The sequence below is a fragment of the Carlito syrichta genome, unplaced genomic scaffold (genome assembly GCF_000164805.1).
Source record: "Carlito syrichta isolate Samal-C Ts95f unplaced genomic scaffold, Tarsius_syrichta-2.0.1 Scaffold303189, whole genome shotgun sequence".
NCBI classification, from domain to species: Eukaryota; Metazoa; Chordata; class Mammalia; order Primates; family Tarsiidae; genus Carlito; species Carlito syrichta.
This window is the reverse complement of record NW_007247285.1, coordinates 190,776-208,017: the sequence shown is the minus strand read 5'-3', so window position 1 is coordinate 208,017 and position 17,242 is coordinate 190,776. Positions and strand designations below refer to the sequence as shown.

The following is a 17,242-nucleotide window of genomic DNA, read 5'->3' as shown; positions in this document are numbered from 1 at the left end:
CGAACTCACGGGCTCAGGCAATCCACTCACCTCAGCCTCCCAAAGGCGTGGGATTACAGGATGAGTCACCAAGCCCGGCTAATTTCTTTGACTAAACATATCTCCACGAAGACCAAGTCCCAAGTCTGTTTTGCTCACTGCTCTAGCCCCAGCACTTTAGGGAACCCATACATAATTGATAAATGAATGAATCCCCATTTTACAGATGAGAACACTGAGCCTCAGTGCGGTGACACAACTTTTCTCAGGGCATGCTACTGCTCATGATGGAGCTGGGACTCAAACCCAGAGCTAAACCCTGACTCTCTGGGCCATACCAGCCACCTCAACTGCAAGAATGATGTAGCATTGTGATTGCTGATGTGACTGCTCTTGTCTCTCTGTTAGACAGTACACACTGAGTCAGGGTCTGTGACTCCTCCCTGACCTTTTCCCAGAGTCTGGCACATGGTAGGGGTCATCAGCAGACTTCCCTCCTCTGGCCTACATGACTCTTTGCTTGCCCAGCCAGGAAAGCCATGGGTTTTAGCCTCCAAGAGAGTCCACAGGTACACCTCTTGGGATTCATACCCTTGAGCAGTCCCATCCCACACTGAATAGGGCCAACGCGTGTAACTAACAGAATGTCACAGAGATGACGGAGGGCGACTCCATGTATAAGGCACAAAAGATGTTGCAGCTTCTTCCTTCTCTCTTGAATCTCTTGTTCTGGAGCATGTCAGCTGCCATGTCATGAGGCTACTCAAGCGGCCCTAAGGCGGGTCCATGTGATGAAAAACTGAGAGTCTTGCCAACAGCCACAGGAGGGCACCACCTTTGAAGTGGCTCATCCAGCCCCAGTCGAGCCTTCAGCTGAGACCAGCCATCTTGTCTACAGCCTCATGGGGGACTCTGGGCCATCCAGCTAAGCCACTGGGTGGCTTCCAAATTCTTGTTCCTCAGAGATAGAGAGCATTTGTTGTCAGAAGCTGCTAAGTTCTGGGATAACTGGCCACACAGCAAGTGAAACCAAATGCAGGGTACTCACCTTGGTGCTCACATCCTTTTGGAGCTGCTCCATGGCCTTCTTCCAGTCATCCTGGAGGGTTGTAACATTGAAGAGCATGCCCTGAATCATCTCATGCAGCTCCGTCGCCGCCATCTCCAGGTCAGCCCGGTTTGCCTTGCCTGCTAGGGCACTCCTGTCGGCTTTCTAGGGAGACAGGGGGCTCAGGGAGGTAGGCTGCTAGGACAGAGCAGGGGGGAGGCTGGGAAACAGTACCCTCTCCCCTTGAGTCTGATTTTGATAATTTGGAACCCTAGACTTTTAGCCTTGGCTTAAATTCAAGTTTGGAGTCCATACTGGCTCAAACACAACCATAAGATCGAAGCCAAGGTTTTCCTATAACAGGGAAGTTGATGCATGATTTTTTTTTTTTTTTTTTTGAGTTGGAGTCTCACTCTGTCACCCAGGCTGAAGTGCAGTGGCATGATCATGGCTCATCACAATTTCGACTTCCTGGGCTCAGGCAATCCTTCCACTTTAGCCTCCCAAATAACTGGAACTACAGGGGGATACCACCATGCCTTGCTAATTTTTTATTTCTTATTTTTTAATTTTTTTTGGAGTTGGAATCTCACTTTGTTGCCCAGGCTGGAGTGCAGTGGCATGCTTATGGCCACCCCTGCATCCACCTGCTGGGCTCCAGCGATCCTTTCGCCTCAACCTTCCAAGTAGCCGGAAATACAGGTGCATAGTACCACACCTGGCTAATTTTTGATTTATTGTAGAGACAAGGTCTTGCCAAGTTGCCCAGGCTGGTCTCAAACCCACAAGCTCAGACAGTCCACTCCCTCGACCTCCCAAAGTGCTGGGATTACAGGCTGAGCCACCAAGCGAGCCTGGCCAATTAAAAAAAAATTTTTTTTTTTTGAGTTGGAGTCTCACTCTGTCACCCAGACTGGAGTGCAGTGGCCACTCTCGGCCACCACAGCCTCAACCTGCTGGGCTCCAGTGATCCTTCCGCCTCAGCCGTCCAAGTGAATTACAGGCATGTGCTACCACGCCCGGCTGATTTTTTGATTTATTATAGAGATGAGGTCTCGCCTGCCCAGGTGGGTCTCGAACCCGCGGGCTCAGGCAATCCACTCACCTCAGCCTCCCAAAGGCGTGGGATTACAGGCTGAGCCACCGAGCCTGGTTTAAAATTTTTTTTAGAGATTACAGCTGTCAGCCACCACACTCAGCCTCCCGAGACTCTTTTAATCTAGAATAATCTCTCTAGTCTCCACTTCCTCACACTATTGAATTAGAGATGAGGTCTATGTTGCCCAGGCTGGTCTCAAACTCCTGGGCTGGAGTGCAGTGGCAGAATCATAGCTCACTGTGGCCTCAACCTCCTGGACTCAAGCAATTCTCCCACCCCAGCCTCTGGAGTGACTGGGACTACAGGTCCACACCACCATGCCAGCTAATTTCTTTTTGTCGTTGTTTGTAGAGACAGAGCTCATACTATGTTGCCCAGGCTGGAGGACTCTTGTTTTCAATATGAATAAAGGTAGAAGGAAATTCTGGAAGGCATCCTTCTTGGCTTTGCCTGGGTGACTCTGTTTTCCTGAGGGGAGCCAAAGCTCGGCCTGGGAAGTGGGAAAGGCTCACCTCTCTCAGCTCCTCCTCCATCATGCTTTTATTCACCTTGTTCATTTCCAGCGTTCTGATTTGAGCCTGGAGAGTCTAAGAACAGAAGCAAAGGCTTGTCAGCCAGACCAGGACGCCTTGAGGAAAAGATCTACCTCCTGCCTCCACCTTTGCCACGTGCTAGGAAGGGACATGGGGCCATCTTTTATTTTTGAGTCAGAGATCTCATTCTGTTGCCCAGACTGAAGTACAGTGGCACAACCGTGGCTCACTGCAATCTTGACCGCCTGGGCTCAAACAATCCTCCTGCCTCAGTCTCCCAAAGTGCTGTGATTACAAGTGTGAGCCATCATGCCCAGCTTTTTTGTTTGTGTTTTAGAGATGGGGTCTCTGTTGCTCGGTCTGGAGTACAGTGGGAGGCACAGCAGAAGGTTCAGGCTCAAGAGTTCCAGGCACCTAGATGAGAAGGAAAGGAACACGGGGGCTTGGGACAAGCAGGCCCCAGGCGGTGGCATCAGAGAAACTGTCCTGCAGAGGGAGTTAGACCCAAGGAAGTAAAGTGCAAACCAGTACTGACGACTTGGCTCCCTGGACGTTTAAAGCAAGCCCATCCCTTAGGATATGTAATGGGATCCTGGTGGGACTTCCAGTCTCCCACCAACTGAGTGCTGACCATGTGCCATACATACTGTGCCCAAGTGTTAGGGAAAACCTTATTTCCTACTCCCATGACTCTACAAAGAACCAACTTCCCCTGCTACTTCTGCCCTCTCTCCACTTACCGGACCTACCATGATGGGGGCAGCAGTTGATCTGCTTGGGAAGAGTCTCCTGTGTTCCGGGGAAGAGGTGGAAAGTGGGATACTTTTCAAAGCTGTGAACAGGCTTTAGCTTCTCCCTTCTGGTCTCCCTGTCACCCTTAGGAATAGAACTCTGACTTTTAACTGGAACCCAGTTGCCCAGAATCAAGACTTGATTTCACAGTCTGCCTTATAGCTTAGTGTGACCACTGGGGTGTAAACAGAAGTGGGCAAGTGTCTTTAATCATATCCATCCTTTATTCTCTTTGTTGCTGGTTTGAACGAAGAGTTAATGATTGGAGCACTAGCAGCCATCTTGGGCCATGAGGTGTCTTTGTGAATGGAAATCACAAGCAAATTGGAACTTGGGTCTTCAACACTATGGAGCACCATGCCAGCTCTGAGTTGATCATCTGGGTTTCTTGGATGTGAAAGAGAAGTGCACTTATACCTTGTTTGAGTTATTTTGGGGTTTTGTGTTATTCAGTGCTGAGCCCGTTGTAATTAATGCAAAGCTCCATCCATGTGGGTGCCCCACAGGCGGGTGCCATGGTATAGCAAGAAGAATGGGGATTTGGGAAGACATTCCTGCTTTAGTCTCGAGTCCAGGCACCTCCGCCAACCTGCTAGGCTTTCAGAACTATCAGTACCAACCTTAGTACTTAGATCCACACTTGGCTCTTGACGTATATTGCCAACGGATTGCAATCTAGAGGAATGATCGGGTGGAACCCTCTCACTTCCACTGCCAGGGTCCCATGTGTGCTGGGTTGAATAGGGGCTCCCCACAACTTCATGTCCACCCGGAACCTGCGAACCTGGCCTTATCTGGGAATAATAAGGGTCTTCCCAGATGCAATTAGTTAACATGAGGTCATGATGGATTAGGGTGGACCCCGAATCCAGCAACTGATGTCCTCATAAGAGAAGGCCACGTGAATACACAGAGACCCACAGGAAAAGGCCATGTGACCACAGAGGCAGAGACTGCAGTGTTGCTGCTACATGCGAAGGGACACCTGGAGCCACCAGAATCCAGAAGAAGCAAAGAAGAGTCTCCACTGGAGACCTCAGATGGAACATGGCCCTGAGATACCTGGCTTTAGACTTTCAGCCTCCACAACGGGGGAGAGAATAGGTTTCTACCATCGCCAGACACCCAGTCTGTGGACATTTGTTTCAACAGTCACAGGAAACTGATAAACCCAGCAAGTGGCAGCAGGATTCAAACCAAGTGTATTCCTCTCAAAGCCTGTGCTCTGAGCTGCTGTACCGGGACCCCTCACAGCAGGGCGGGCTTGGGCTGGTTTCTTTGTCTGAGTCTCTGTTTTCCCTTCTTTAAAATGGCATTAATTCCACTCCTCTTCCAAAGTTGTTGAGGGGACTAGAAATAGTATCTAGAAGGTTCCTGGCAGACAGTAGCAATGGGTCTTCTCCTGTACCAAGCCAGAGCTGTGGATATAACAGTCTGTTCCAGGAATTATTCTGCAATGCAGACATGGCCTTATCAAGACCCTTGTCCACTGGCGATGTTTTCCGTAATGTTTCCGTAGAATCAGTAAGAATGATTCTAGCTTTGATTATCTCCTGCTGTGTTCTTAGGGGCAAACACTCTGAGACAAACACTTCAGAGGCTCTCAGCCCTCTCCCCATGGTGATCACGCCTGTCCTTTCTCACAGTGAGGTTCCTGGTAGGAACTGCGCCCGCAGACAGGTCTGCAAAGGGCCCCAACACTTGCCGATCTATGGCTGGGTGAAGAGGGACCGTGGCCTATGGCTTTGACTCTTCGGACTCCTGGGCACCTCAGACGTGTGGCTCAGACAAAGCTGTGTCCCCTATCCCTCAGGGACACCCATCACCTAAACCTGACTTCGAGGACCATGGAAACCCCCATCTTACTGTCCTGTGGCTGCCATAACTAATTACCCCTGACAGGGTGGCTTAACACAACAGAACCAGCCAGGCTCGGTGGCTCAGCCTGTAATCCCGTGCCTTTGGGAGGCTGAGGTGAGTGGATTGCCTGAGCCCGTGGGTTCAAGACCCGCCTGGGCAGCGAGACCTCATCTCTACAATAAATTAAAAAAAAAAAAAATCAGCCGGGCATCGTAGCGCATGCCTGTAATTCCAGCTACTTGGAAGGCTGAGGCAGAAGGATCGCCAGAGCCCAGCAGGTCGAGGCTGCAGTGGCCGCAAGCGGCCATTGCACTCCAGTCTGGGCGACAGAGTGAGACTCCAACTCAAAAAAAAAAAAACAAAAAACAGAACCATATTCTGTCCCTGTTGTAGAGGCCAAAAGTCCAGCAACAAAGTCTGGGAGGGCCAAGCTCCCTCCAAAGTCTCTAGAGAAGGCTCCTTCCTCGCCTCCTCACCTCTTTCAGCCTCTGGAACTTTCTGGCATCCCTTGGCTTGTGGCCACATCATTCTAACCTCTACCTTCACCTTCTTGTGGCCTCCTCCCCTGGGCGTCTTAAACTTCCATCTCTTCTCTCTTGTAAGAACATTTTATTGGGTTTAGTGTCCTCCCAGGTAATGCAGAGGGATCTCATCTCGAGATCCTCACTTATATCTGCAGAGACCTTTTTTCAAATAAAGTCACATTCGCAGGTTCCAGGAATTAGGACATGGGGATATCTTTTGTGGGGGCCACCATTCAACCCACTACACCCCCCGAAGTTTGTGAAGCCACTGGTATCCATGCAGCCATCCCACAGGGGTTGTTCTGTAAGAAGTCTTAGATATTCTCCTTGATGGGAACGAGCCGTCCTTCCTTTTCCATTTCTAAAAATTTATTCACTTTGCATATTATTTCTACACATTACTTCATTTGATCACTCCTAAAATCCAGTGAGCTGTTTAAGTTTATAAGGATTTTTTGTTTTTGTTTTTTTAGAGACAAGGTCTTGCTCTGTCACCCAGGCTGGAGGGCAGTGGTGTGATCATAGCTCACTGCCACCTCCGACTCCTGGGCTCAACCAGTCTTCCTGCCTCAGCCTCTAAGTAGCTGGGACTATAGGCATGTTCTCCCATGCCCAGCCAGGGGTCCCATCTTTCTACACGAAGTGGTTTGTGGAGGTCTTTCTTCTACAAAGACATCTCCCTAAGCTCCAGAAGATCATGGAGTCAGAGATAAACAGACCATAGAATTCCATTTACACAAGGCAAAACCAGGCAAAACAAATCTAGGGTGACAGAAAACAGAACAGTGGCTACCTCTGGACAATGGATACTTCCTGGGAAAGGGAGCCTTCTAAGGTGATGGAAATGTTCCTGTCTTGATAATAGCAATCGCATGAGTATATAAGTGGGTAAAAATGAATCGTGCTCTTATATTTTACTGTGCATAAGTTATATTTCAGTTAAAAACAAAAATTCAAGCCAGGCGCAGTGATTCATGCTTGTAATCCCAGCACTTTGGGAGACTGAGGCGAGAGGTTGTCTGAACCCAGAGTTTGAGACCAACCTGGGCAACTTGGTGAGACCTTGTCTCTACAATAATCCTCCTCCCCCAAAAAATCCGCCACCACCCCAAACAAGCAGGCCTGGATGGTGTCCTGTTGCCACTGTGTCACCAGTGCCCAGAAGGGTGCCTGGTGCAGTGTGAATGCTCAATAACATTTGCTGGGTGAACAGATGCTTGGCCAGATGTCATGCTCATAACATCCTCATACAAACACCAGGGAAAGCAGTGGCAGCGGTGGCTCCTCCCTGTTCCAGAAGCTTTGACAGAACCATGCTCCCCTCGTTTCTCTACTAGAAAAGCTGGACAGGGTTGCCGATCTCTTTCACATGTATTGTTTGGGAAAGAGTTAATGAATTGTGTGCTGTATACAAAGCCTTGTTCCAGGTTCTTCCAGGGTCCATTTTCACAGACAGTTAAACCTCGATGCCTCACAAGCCAGGAAGGAAGTCGGGACAAAGGCGGACGTGTTTCGTTTCAGCACAGTTCCACAGGGTCTCATATGCTGGAGTGTCCCCCAGTGGGTGACAACTACAGATGTGGAGGTAGACTCCAGACCCCTGTGCAGGTCCTGGTATGGTGTTGGGCATGTGTCAGACATGCTGAATGGAACTGGCTGCAGTTCCCATAGAGGAAGGGCACCAAGATGTCTCCAGAACGTGGTCACCCAGGCCTCTTTGAAGAGGAGTGTTGGCGGGAGACCTGGTGTGAGCATGTAACCCTGTGTGTCCTCCACCCATTCCCAGCCCAGCATCCCTAAAGACAGCCAACTCTTTTCTGTCCCCACTTCTCAAGCTAGGAATTGGTTTCCCCCTTTCTTTTCTTAAAGACAGGGTCTCGTTCTGTTGCCCAGGCTGGAGTGCAGTGGCTTGATTACAGCTCACTGCAGCCTTGAACTCCTGGGCTCAAGCTATCCTCCTATCACAGTTTCCTAAAGTGCTGGGATTACAGGCATGAGCCACCAGGTCTGGCTGGAAGCCATGTTTTCGAAGGCCAAGGCAGGAGGATTACTTGAGGCCAGAGGTTTGAGACTAACCTGGGTAACATAGCTAGACTCCATCTCTTAAAAATAATTTGTTTTTTGTCTTTGTTTTTGTTTTGAGTTGGAGTCTCACTCTGTCGCCCAGGCTAGACTGCGGTGGCATGCTCACAGCCACCACAGCCTCAACCTGCTGGGCTCAGGCGATCCTTCTGCCTCAGCCTTCCAAGTAGCTGGAACCACAGGCATGCACTACTATGCCTGGCTGATTTTTTTGACTTACTGTAGAGACGAGGTCTCGCCATGTTTCTCAGGCTAGTCTCGAACCCCTGAGCTCAAGTAATCCTCTCACCTCTGCCTCCCAAAGTGCTGGGATTACAAGCGTGAGTCACCTCCGCCTCCCAAAGTGCTGGGATTACAAGCGTGAGCCACTGCGTCCGGCTTAAAAAAATTTTTTTTAATTAGCCAAGGGTGGTGGTGCAAACCAGTAGTTGCAGCTACTCTGAAGGCTGAGGTGGGAGGATCTTGAACCCAGGAGTTTGAGGTTACAGTGAGCTAGGATTGTGCCACTGCACTCCAGCCTGGGTGACAGAGTAAGACTCTTGTCTCAAAAACAAAAAAAAAAGCTTCCCCTTTTATGAACTCTCTTCCATTCAAAGTTGCTCTGAGTGGTCCCAGCCCCACTACACCACTTGCTGACCTTGGGAGGGATCTTTCGTGACCTTGTTTTGGTCCTTCTCCGTCCCCACAGCCCAGTGCATCCCAAGAACAGCCCCCCGGCCTACGATCAGAGGCCTCCATGGAAACAGCCTTGGTTTTGCTTGCCATTTTAAATTTTTCTACTTTCGGGGAAGGTCATTCCCTCCTTCGGGAGCCCCTTCTTGGTCCCCTCTCCACGAATCTGGGTCATGTCTAGGACAAGGTACAGGCCGGACTGGGCAGGTCCTGAGGACTATGTGACCAGGTCATTAGGCCAGCTCAGCATGTCAGGAGCCTTCGGGCCCACCGAGAAGGTGTCTAGCTGGGTAAGCCCCTGGGGAGAAGCTCTGTCTTCATTTTCACATGTATCTCATTCGCAACTCTGCTGTTCCAGAAAGGCCCTGTGTGCTGAGAACTCAGGAAAGAGCTTTGCTCCCCGCCAACCCCGCTTTAGGGGAAATGTTACGAAGTAACAGTTGGCATAAGAAACCCTCTTATTCGCTCATTGGTTCATTCAGCAAATATCATGGAGGCTATACTCGGCCCTTCTAGGGACAGCGACCCAGAGGTCAACAGATGGACACTGTCCGGGGCCTTCTGCTGGTAGGCGTGTGGTTGGTGGCGGGATCTGTTTGCTTTTCATGGAAGTATGATTTGCACACAGTGAAATGCCCACTGGCTCCCCAGCCTTCAGGGCGTCCCACCTTCTGCGAATGCTTGGGGAGGGTCTGAGGGTCCCAGTAAGGACGGTGCCCCGACCAGCCCGTCTCGGGCCTGTGCAGCCTCCGAACCTTGAACTCGTCCATGCGGAACTGCAACTTCTCCACCGTCTTGTCCAGCATGAGGTAGTGACCCTTCATCATCTCCATCTGGCTGCCCCATATTCTCTCCAACTCCTCCTCCTGAAAGGGGGAGATACAGACGTCCAGGCCTCTGCTCCAGAGGTCGCCTCAGCCGGGAAGGGTGTCCAGGATCCGTGTGTCTCCCTTTGCCATCTCAAGAGCCCCCTGAGACACCTGGTAGGAGGAACCGGGAAGCCCCCCGTCCGTCAGCCCCCCCACTCCCGCGGATCTGCCTTCACACAAGTGCAGCTGCTTTCCAGGCCCATGTGCTTGCCCCCTCCCCCCCCGTCCTTTGCGACTTCTGGGAGGGTGTGCTAGGTCAAGGTGTCTTCCGTCAGCCATCAGCGCCTCAGAAGAGCTTCTCTGCCAGAGACACTGACCTTTAGCCTGGACTTCTGGAGGCTGCCAATCTCTTCCTGCAATGTATCCACCGTTGTTCCAAGGCTGGAAGAGCCTCTCATGTTGGCTGGAAACAAAGAAGGGGTGGCTGCTGGGGGCGAGACGGAGGAAGATGGCTCCCAGAGCTTCAGCTGCTCCCTCATGAGGCATCCTAGGCAGCACCGCCCAACAGAAGCACACTGAGCTGGGGGAACGCTGGGAAATTTTTATTTCCTTAATTTTTTTTTCCCCAGAAACGCTAAAAAGAGGTGAAGTTAATACATTTTATTTTATTTTTTGAGACACTGTCTTGCTCTGCTATCCAAGCTGGAGGGGAGTGGGCTCCTAGTGATCCTCCTGCCTCAGCCTCCCAAGTAGTTGGAACTACAGGCGCTCACCACTATGCCTAGTTAATTTTTCATTTTTGTAGAGATAGGGTCTTGCTATGTTGCCCAGGCTTGTCTTGAACTCCTGGACTCAAGCTAATCTCTCATTTCAGTCTCCCAAAGTGCTGGAGTTTTAGGCATGAGCCACTACATCTGGCAAATTTAATTTTTTTTTTTTTTGAGTTGGAGTCTCACTCCGTCGTCCAGACTGGAATGCAGTGGCCGCTCATGGCCACCGCAGCCTTGACCCGCTGGGCTCTGGAGATCCTTCCGCCTCAGCCTTCCGAGTAACCGGAATTATAGGCATGCACTACCATACCCGGCTGATTTTTTGATTTATTGTAGAGATGAGGTCTCACCAAGTTGCCCAGGCGAGTCTTGAACCCGCGGGCTCAGGCAAACCACTCACCTCGGCCTCCCAAAGCGCGGGATTACAGGCTGAGCCACCGAGCCCGACGGCAAAGTTAATTTTAATAAAATATTTTATTTAACCCAATATGTACAAAAAAGTATCACTTAATATGGAATTTAAAAGTTATCAATAAGATTGTTTACAAACTTATACTAAACATCCAGTGTGTATTTCACATTTGGAGCACATCTGAATTTGAACTTGCCACATTTCAATTGCTCAACAGACACACATAGCTTGTGGGGACCAATCAGACAGCAAAGACCTAAAGAACCCCCCAGAATTTACTGCCCAACTCCCTTTCAAAATGAGCAAAGCCATGAAGCACCTTATTTAGTACAGTATATGACATGTATTATCACACCACACAAAAGTAGCGTATAACCAGTTATGAGGCCAGATATAATGTAAATGACATGACTAGGAATATAAGAAAAATCAAGGCCAAGATAAGCCTTACAATTGAACTTTAGTTTTCTTAATAAAAATGGCAGGTAGCCAGAAGTAGAATTTGGGCAATTATTGCTTTATGTTTTAAATTTAAATTTACAGCCAGACATAGTGACTCACACCTATAATTCTAGCACTTTGGGAGGCCAACGCAGGAGGATTGCTTGAGGCCAGGAGTTCGAGACTAGCCTGGGCAACATAGCAAGAACCCCTCTCTACAAAATAAAATTTAAAAATTAGCCAGGTGTGGTGGCACACACCTGTAGTCCCAGTTACTTGGGAGGCTGAGGCAGAAGGATTGCTCGATCCCAGTGCTGCAGTGAGCTATGATTATGCCACTGTACTCCAGCCTGGGTGACTGAATGAAACCTCATCTTTAAAAAAAAAATTAATGTGTTACTGTTATAATCTTGGCTTTGTACCAGTATTCATGGATGTTATATGGTTCTTTTTTTTTTTTTTTTTTTTTTTTTTTTTGAGTTGGAGTCTCACTCTGTCACCCAGACTGGAGTGCAGTGGCCGCTCCCGGCCACTGCAGCCTTGACCTGCTGGGCTCCGGCGAGCCTTCCGCCTCAGCCTTCCAAGTAGCCGGAACTACAGGCGTGTGCTACCACGCCCGGCTAATTTTTTTGATTTATTGTAGAGATGAGGTCTCGCCTGCCCAGGCGGGTCTCGAACCCACGGGCTCGGGCAACCCACTCACCTCAGCCTCTCAAAGGCGCGGGATTACAGGCTGAGCCACCGAGCCCGGCTGTTATATGGTTCTTTTTAGCTATGTGAAGTTGTTCTGTTTCCCAGGAGTGTGGACTAGCACTGCCCATTGGGGTAGTGCCACATAAGGACTAGATTTAGGTTCTTTCAACTGTTGCACTTGACAGAGACGAAAGAGTCAGAGAATGATTCAGAGAGTACCGGGCAGTGGGTCTCATGGTGGGTTCCCCAGGTCCCTAGCATCAGCGTCACGTGGGAAAGCGGTAGAAACAAAAAGGCTTAAGCCACGCCCAGATGGACTGAGTCAGAAACTCCAGAGTGGGCCCAGCCATATGTTTTAAGCCTTCCAGAGACTCAGAGGTGAGCTCAAGGCTGAAAAGCAACAGCATAGACCTTTCTGCTTTCCGTTAGCCTCCATGAGTATACAGGAGAATGGGAAGAAAATCCACGGTCCGCTGCTACCCGGAATGGTGGCCATTAAGGTCATGTATTTTTTTTTTTTTCTGAGTTCAAATCTCTGTTGCCCAGGCTGGAGTGCAGTGGCAACTCATGGTTACCACAGCTTTGACCTGCTGGGCTCAGGTGATCCTTCCGCCTCAGCCTTCCAAGTAGCTGGAAATACAGGCATTTTGTGACTTATTGTAGAGACGAGGTCTCACCAAGTTGCGCAGGTGGGTCTTGAACCCCTGGGCTCAGGCATCCTCTGGTCTCCACCTCCCAAAGTGCTAGGATTATGAGTGTGAACGACCAAGCCTGGCCACCAGCTAATTTTTAAATTTTTTTGTAGACAGGGTCTTGTGATGTTGCCCAGGCTGGTCTTAAACGCCTGACCTCAAGCAATCCTCCTGCCTTGGCCTTTCAAAGTTCTGAGATTACAGGTATGAGCCACTGTACCCAGCCAGTATAGTACAGTACTGTTTTATGGACTACTGCAAAGGAGTTTTCCTTTTTTTTTCTTTGAGTTGGAGTCTCACTCCATCGCCCAGGCTGGAGTGTAGTGGTACACTCACGGTCACCCCACAGTCGACCTGCTGGCTTCCGGCGATCTGTCTACCTTAGCCATCCAAGTAGCCGGAACTACAGTCATGTGCTACCATGCCCAACTGATATTTGATATATTGTAGAGTCAAGGTCTCCCCAAGTTGTTTAGGCTAGTCTTGAACCCGTGGGCTCAAGCAATCCACTCGCCTCGGCCTCCCAAAGTGCTGGGATTACAGGCAAGCAACCGAGCCCGGCCAGAAGTTTTCAAGAGTAATACTGACATGCAATTTTCCTTACATGTCAAACATTTTATTTTATTTTATTTTATTTTGAGTTGGAGTCTCACTCTGTCGCCCAGGCTGGACTGCCATGGCATACTCACAGCCACTCCAGTGTCGACCTGCTGGGCTCTGGCAATCCTTCAGCCCCAGCCTTCCAAATAGCCAGAACTATAGGCATGCGCTATCAAACCCAGCTAATTTATTTACTGATTGATTGCAGAGACGAGGTCTCGCCAACTTGCCTGGGCTGGTCTCAAACCTGCGGGTTCAGGCAATCCACTTGCCTCGGCCTCCCAAAGTGCTGGGATTACAGGCTGAGCCACCGAACCTGGCCACATGCCAACTTTAACAGCCTCTCTTTCCTAAGACCTCACTGTACATTCAACATGAAAGAATAGACTCGTAAGAGGCGAATGCCTAAGCCAAAGGAATGAATGGCTAAAGGCTGAATGTAGATTTTTGTTAGGGGAGTCAAAGGAAGGGGAGGAGGCGCTTCTTGAAGGCTGCAGGGAGGGCTGAAGCCCCTGCTGCCTTCCCAGGGCGAGGTTGGGCCTACCTAGATAAGTCAAGCGCTGGTTCAGCTCGGATGACAGCTGGGCAAATTCTTCCTTCAGGGTGTCATGTTTGACAGGCATCTGGGCTATGTGGCTCATGGAATATCTGACAGCTTCCTTCTTGTCTTCAGGGGTCTCGGCCTGCTTGGCAGCCAGCATGGCCTGGGACAGGGCTGTAGTGGGAGTGAGGTTCACCACAGAGTATGAGAGAGAGAAGTCTTCGTAGCCCTCGGAGTCTTCCAGCTCCTTGCCCTCATCATCCACGGCCAGGGGGTCTGTGGCCCCACGGGAAGACCCTGCTCCCAGGACATCTGCAAAGGCCCCCAAGGGCCCGGATGAGGCTACAACTGTTGCCAGGGTGGCCATTTTGGTGGCAGGGGCATTCCTGACCGCCTTGGCGGCGACCCTGGCTGCCCGGGCTGCTGATCTTGCAGCAGCAGCATAGGCTGCAGCTGCGGCGGCGGCAGCAGTAGCGGTGGTTTTCATCTGTTGAATGGCAGACGAGGCACCCTTGTGATGTGCTTCCCCGGGAGCCCCATCCTTGGGGGCCCCCTCCTTGCGGGCTCTGCCCTTGGGAGTCCCCTCCTTGCGGGCTGCATCCTTGGTGGCCCTGTCCTGAAAGAATTTCAGGTAGGAGGCGTAATACTCCTCCTCCTTTTCTTCCACAGCTGAGAGCTGGCGGGCCGGGTGTAGCTGCAGTGGAGGAGGCCACGCCGAGCCGAGCTCTGTGGCTGGTGGCGGGGCCCTGGAGCGCTGAGTGGGCGGCAGGAAGTCCAAGTCCCAGAAAGACCAAGTGGGAACAGGCCAGCCTCTCCGTGATGGGGGCTGGATGCCTGGGGCAGGCCCAGGTCCAAATGCAGGCCATGGGGCTGGCCTGAACTCAGGCGTCACACTGGGCCCTGGCATGGGCCCCAGTGCAGTTGTGGGCTCAGGCTCCAGCCCAGGCTCAGGCGCAGACCCAGGCTCAGGCACATGCCCAGGCTTGAGCACCAGAGGCTGGCCCTGCTCCTGGGTGCCACTGAGAGAAACTGAACTGGTAGACTCCTCCTGCAGGTGCCCCAGGCCCTCATAACTGTAGATGGTCTGCAGGGGCTTGGGGCTTTGGAAGGGCTCAGTGACGTGGATGGAAGGAGCAGCTTCCAGGAGTTTGGAGGTCTGTGCCATGGCAGCCACTGGGAGTGGCTCCGTGGTCTGCCACGCGGTGGACATGTCCTGCCGTGGTGGAGCAGTTTCCTGTGGAAGAGGGGGCAGAGGAGGCTGGACCGGTCTCTCACAGGCCCCCCCCCAGTCAGCTGCCTGCTCCCCTCCTTCCTGCCACCTCCTAGGACCCTCTGCCGTTCCTCCTCTTCCTCCTTCACTCACCGGGGTGAACATGGCCTCGTGGAGGCCAGTCCAAAGCACCATGTCCTCGGATTTGGGGATGGCGTGAAGCTTGTCCTGGAGGGAACTCTGTGGGGTGGGAGTGGGGAATGAGGGGTGTGAGCCTCGAGGGTGCGGCGTCCCCAGGTGCTCCCACTCACACTGACCCCCACACTTGCAGAGAAACTTTTCCAGGCTAGGTTCTCCTCACCCCACCCCACCCCAGCGCCCCGGACACTGAAGGCGGGGCCTGGGGAGGGAGGACCAGGGCCATGGGCCTCACCACATCTCGCTGCAGCGCAATCATCTTCTGGTTATGTGCTCTCAAGTCATCAGAGAAAATCTTCATTTTTTCCTTGTGCATCTGTCAAATGAGCCAGGTGTGCGGGTTGGGGGTAGCAGGTTCTGGTCCTGTCCCTGCCTCTTCCCACCTCTCTGGGTGACTAAGAGCTTGAGAAGCAAAAATGGATTCCTAAGCCAGTGTTTCCCGGGGAGCAGGGAAGGGGCAGAAAAGAGTCCCACGGGCAAATCTGTTTGGGAAATGCTGGGCGAAAATGCATTCAACTAATGGTACTGCAGGTCTTCTCAGAGCCTTGAATGGGCAAAAACACATTAAGAATCTCCAGATGAGCCAAGAAGATACTGTGTCCCAAGCAGATTTGCCCAGAGGATCCCTTTTAGTAGTCTATGATGCAGCTTCCTGACAGTGCCCTTTCTGCTCAGATGGGAGCCACCCAGCCCAAGACTGAAGTCCTCACAGTTGCATGATGATCAAATGCATGCACTGACCTGTGAACCGGGGGTGACAGGAAAATCACACTCTTTGGGTCAAATTGTTAAACCTGGGGGTGACCTGGCTTCAGATCCCAGTTCTGATTCATCAGCTGAAGACTAAGGGGTGCTTGCTTTGTGCTTCAGGGATTCTGTGTCCTTCCATGCATGGTAGGCTGTTAGAACATGTTTAGATTGATGGCATGTGGCTATAGAAGGAGCTAGTATGTATGCCTGTATTAGGCTTATTCTACTTTTCCGTGTAAACACAGCTTTCTAGAAGAGGAAGGGGTGCTATTTCCATTAAGTTGGTAGACTGTAAGCCTGGAGTTGCCAAGATTTGGGGAACACCTACCCAAGAATGAAGCCAATCCAGAAGAAAATGTCACTGATAGATGACCAATGTTGTGTGAGCATCTAGATCTGGCTGTACCTGAAGGTATTGCTGAACTTTTTAGTAAATGAGACAAATCTCTTATCTTGATGAACTTGATTTCTATCACTTATAATTGATGTCATAACACAAGGGTAAGGAGCATGGTGGAGTCGCAGAGAGTTCAGTGGGACAGGCCAAGTGGCTGGGTTTATGTCAGCCCCTCCTCTGCATTCTTGGACTAAAAACAAGCTTCTGAGATTTTCCTTACAGTCTCAACTCTCAGAGGCCTGAGCAACATGACTAACATGGCAGATGCTGGGGAGGGACTACCTTTTCAAACATGTCCTTCAGCATGTCCACATCCTTCCTGAGGGTTTCAGTGGTGACTCTGAGTGCATAAAGATCAGTGAGCAAATCCTGCAGGGTCTTCATCGACTGAAGAGGGAGAAAGAGGAGGAGAAAATGTGAAGTTGGATGTGGCCAGGGGAGAAGGCAAGTGACAAGTGGAAGCTTTCTGGTGATAGCATTGTCTGAGGGGTCTTCTTGGCTCCCCCAAGGCCTAGGCTGAAGTGTACCAAGAGGCCAGCAAACGATACTAAAGCCAATAGTGCTCTGAGTTCCAAGTGACCTGGATGGAAGGGAGGCAAATCTGTGTTTGGGTATATTCAGTAACTCATCATGAAGCATCTCCTGCCCTTTCCTGTATGATAGACGCCAGCCAAAATAACTACTGAAGGAAGAAGCACAGCCTACTCCTGGGTGGTGCCATTGGAGGATCAGAATCAGGGGAGACGTGCTTGAACTTACATTTTTAAAGGGCTCTCTGAGGCTGCATGTGGAGATTTGCTCTGGGAGAGCAAGAGGGAAAGTCAAAGGATCAGTAAGGAAACTTCTAGGCAAGAGCTGATGGTTGCAAGAGTGGGCCCACAGCTCAGCTCTACACTGACTGGGGCTGTTACTGCATCCTTCTAGGTTTTAGGTTCATCAACCATAAATGAGTATAAAAAAATGTGATAATGTATACAAAGGTCCTAGTACATAGTTAGACATTGAGTTAACAAAAATAACAAATAGAAAAATGGCAGAGCCGGGCTTGGTGGCTCAGCCTGTAATCCCGCGCCTTTGGGAGGCTGAGGTGAGTGGATTGCCTGAACCCGCAGGTTTGAGACCCGCCTGGGCAGGCGAGAC

At 50.8% G+C, this 17,242-nt stretch overlaps 1 protein-coding gene across 1 annotated transcript in view; it reads right to left on the bottom strand.

Annotated features, from left to right (window-relative positions):
• CUNH16orf96 (chromosome unknown C16orf96 homolog) overlaps positions 1-17,242 on the bottom strand; it is a 51,857-nt gene that overhangs the window by 15,551 nt on the left and 19,064 nt on the right. Inside the window, exons 2-9 of the mRNA XM_021712335.1 lie at positions 16,385-16,489; positions 15,191-15,271; positions 14,911-14,997; positions 13,551-14,781; positions 9,776-9,861; positions 9,345-9,455; positions 2,639-2,713; positions 1,028-1,192 (exon numbers count right to left, since the gene is read on the bottom strand). Coding sequence (XP_021568010.1) covers positions 1,028-1,192; positions 2,639-2,713; positions 9,345-9,455; positions 9,776-9,861; positions 13,551-14,781; positions 14,911-14,997; positions 15,191-15,271; positions 16,385-16,489 — 1,941 coding nt within the window. The remainder of the gene's footprint in view (positions 1-1,027; positions 1,193-2,638; positions 2,714-9,344; positions 9,456-9,775; positions 9,862-13,550; positions 14,782-14,910; positions 14,998-15,190; positions 15,272-16,384; positions 16,490-17,242) is intronic.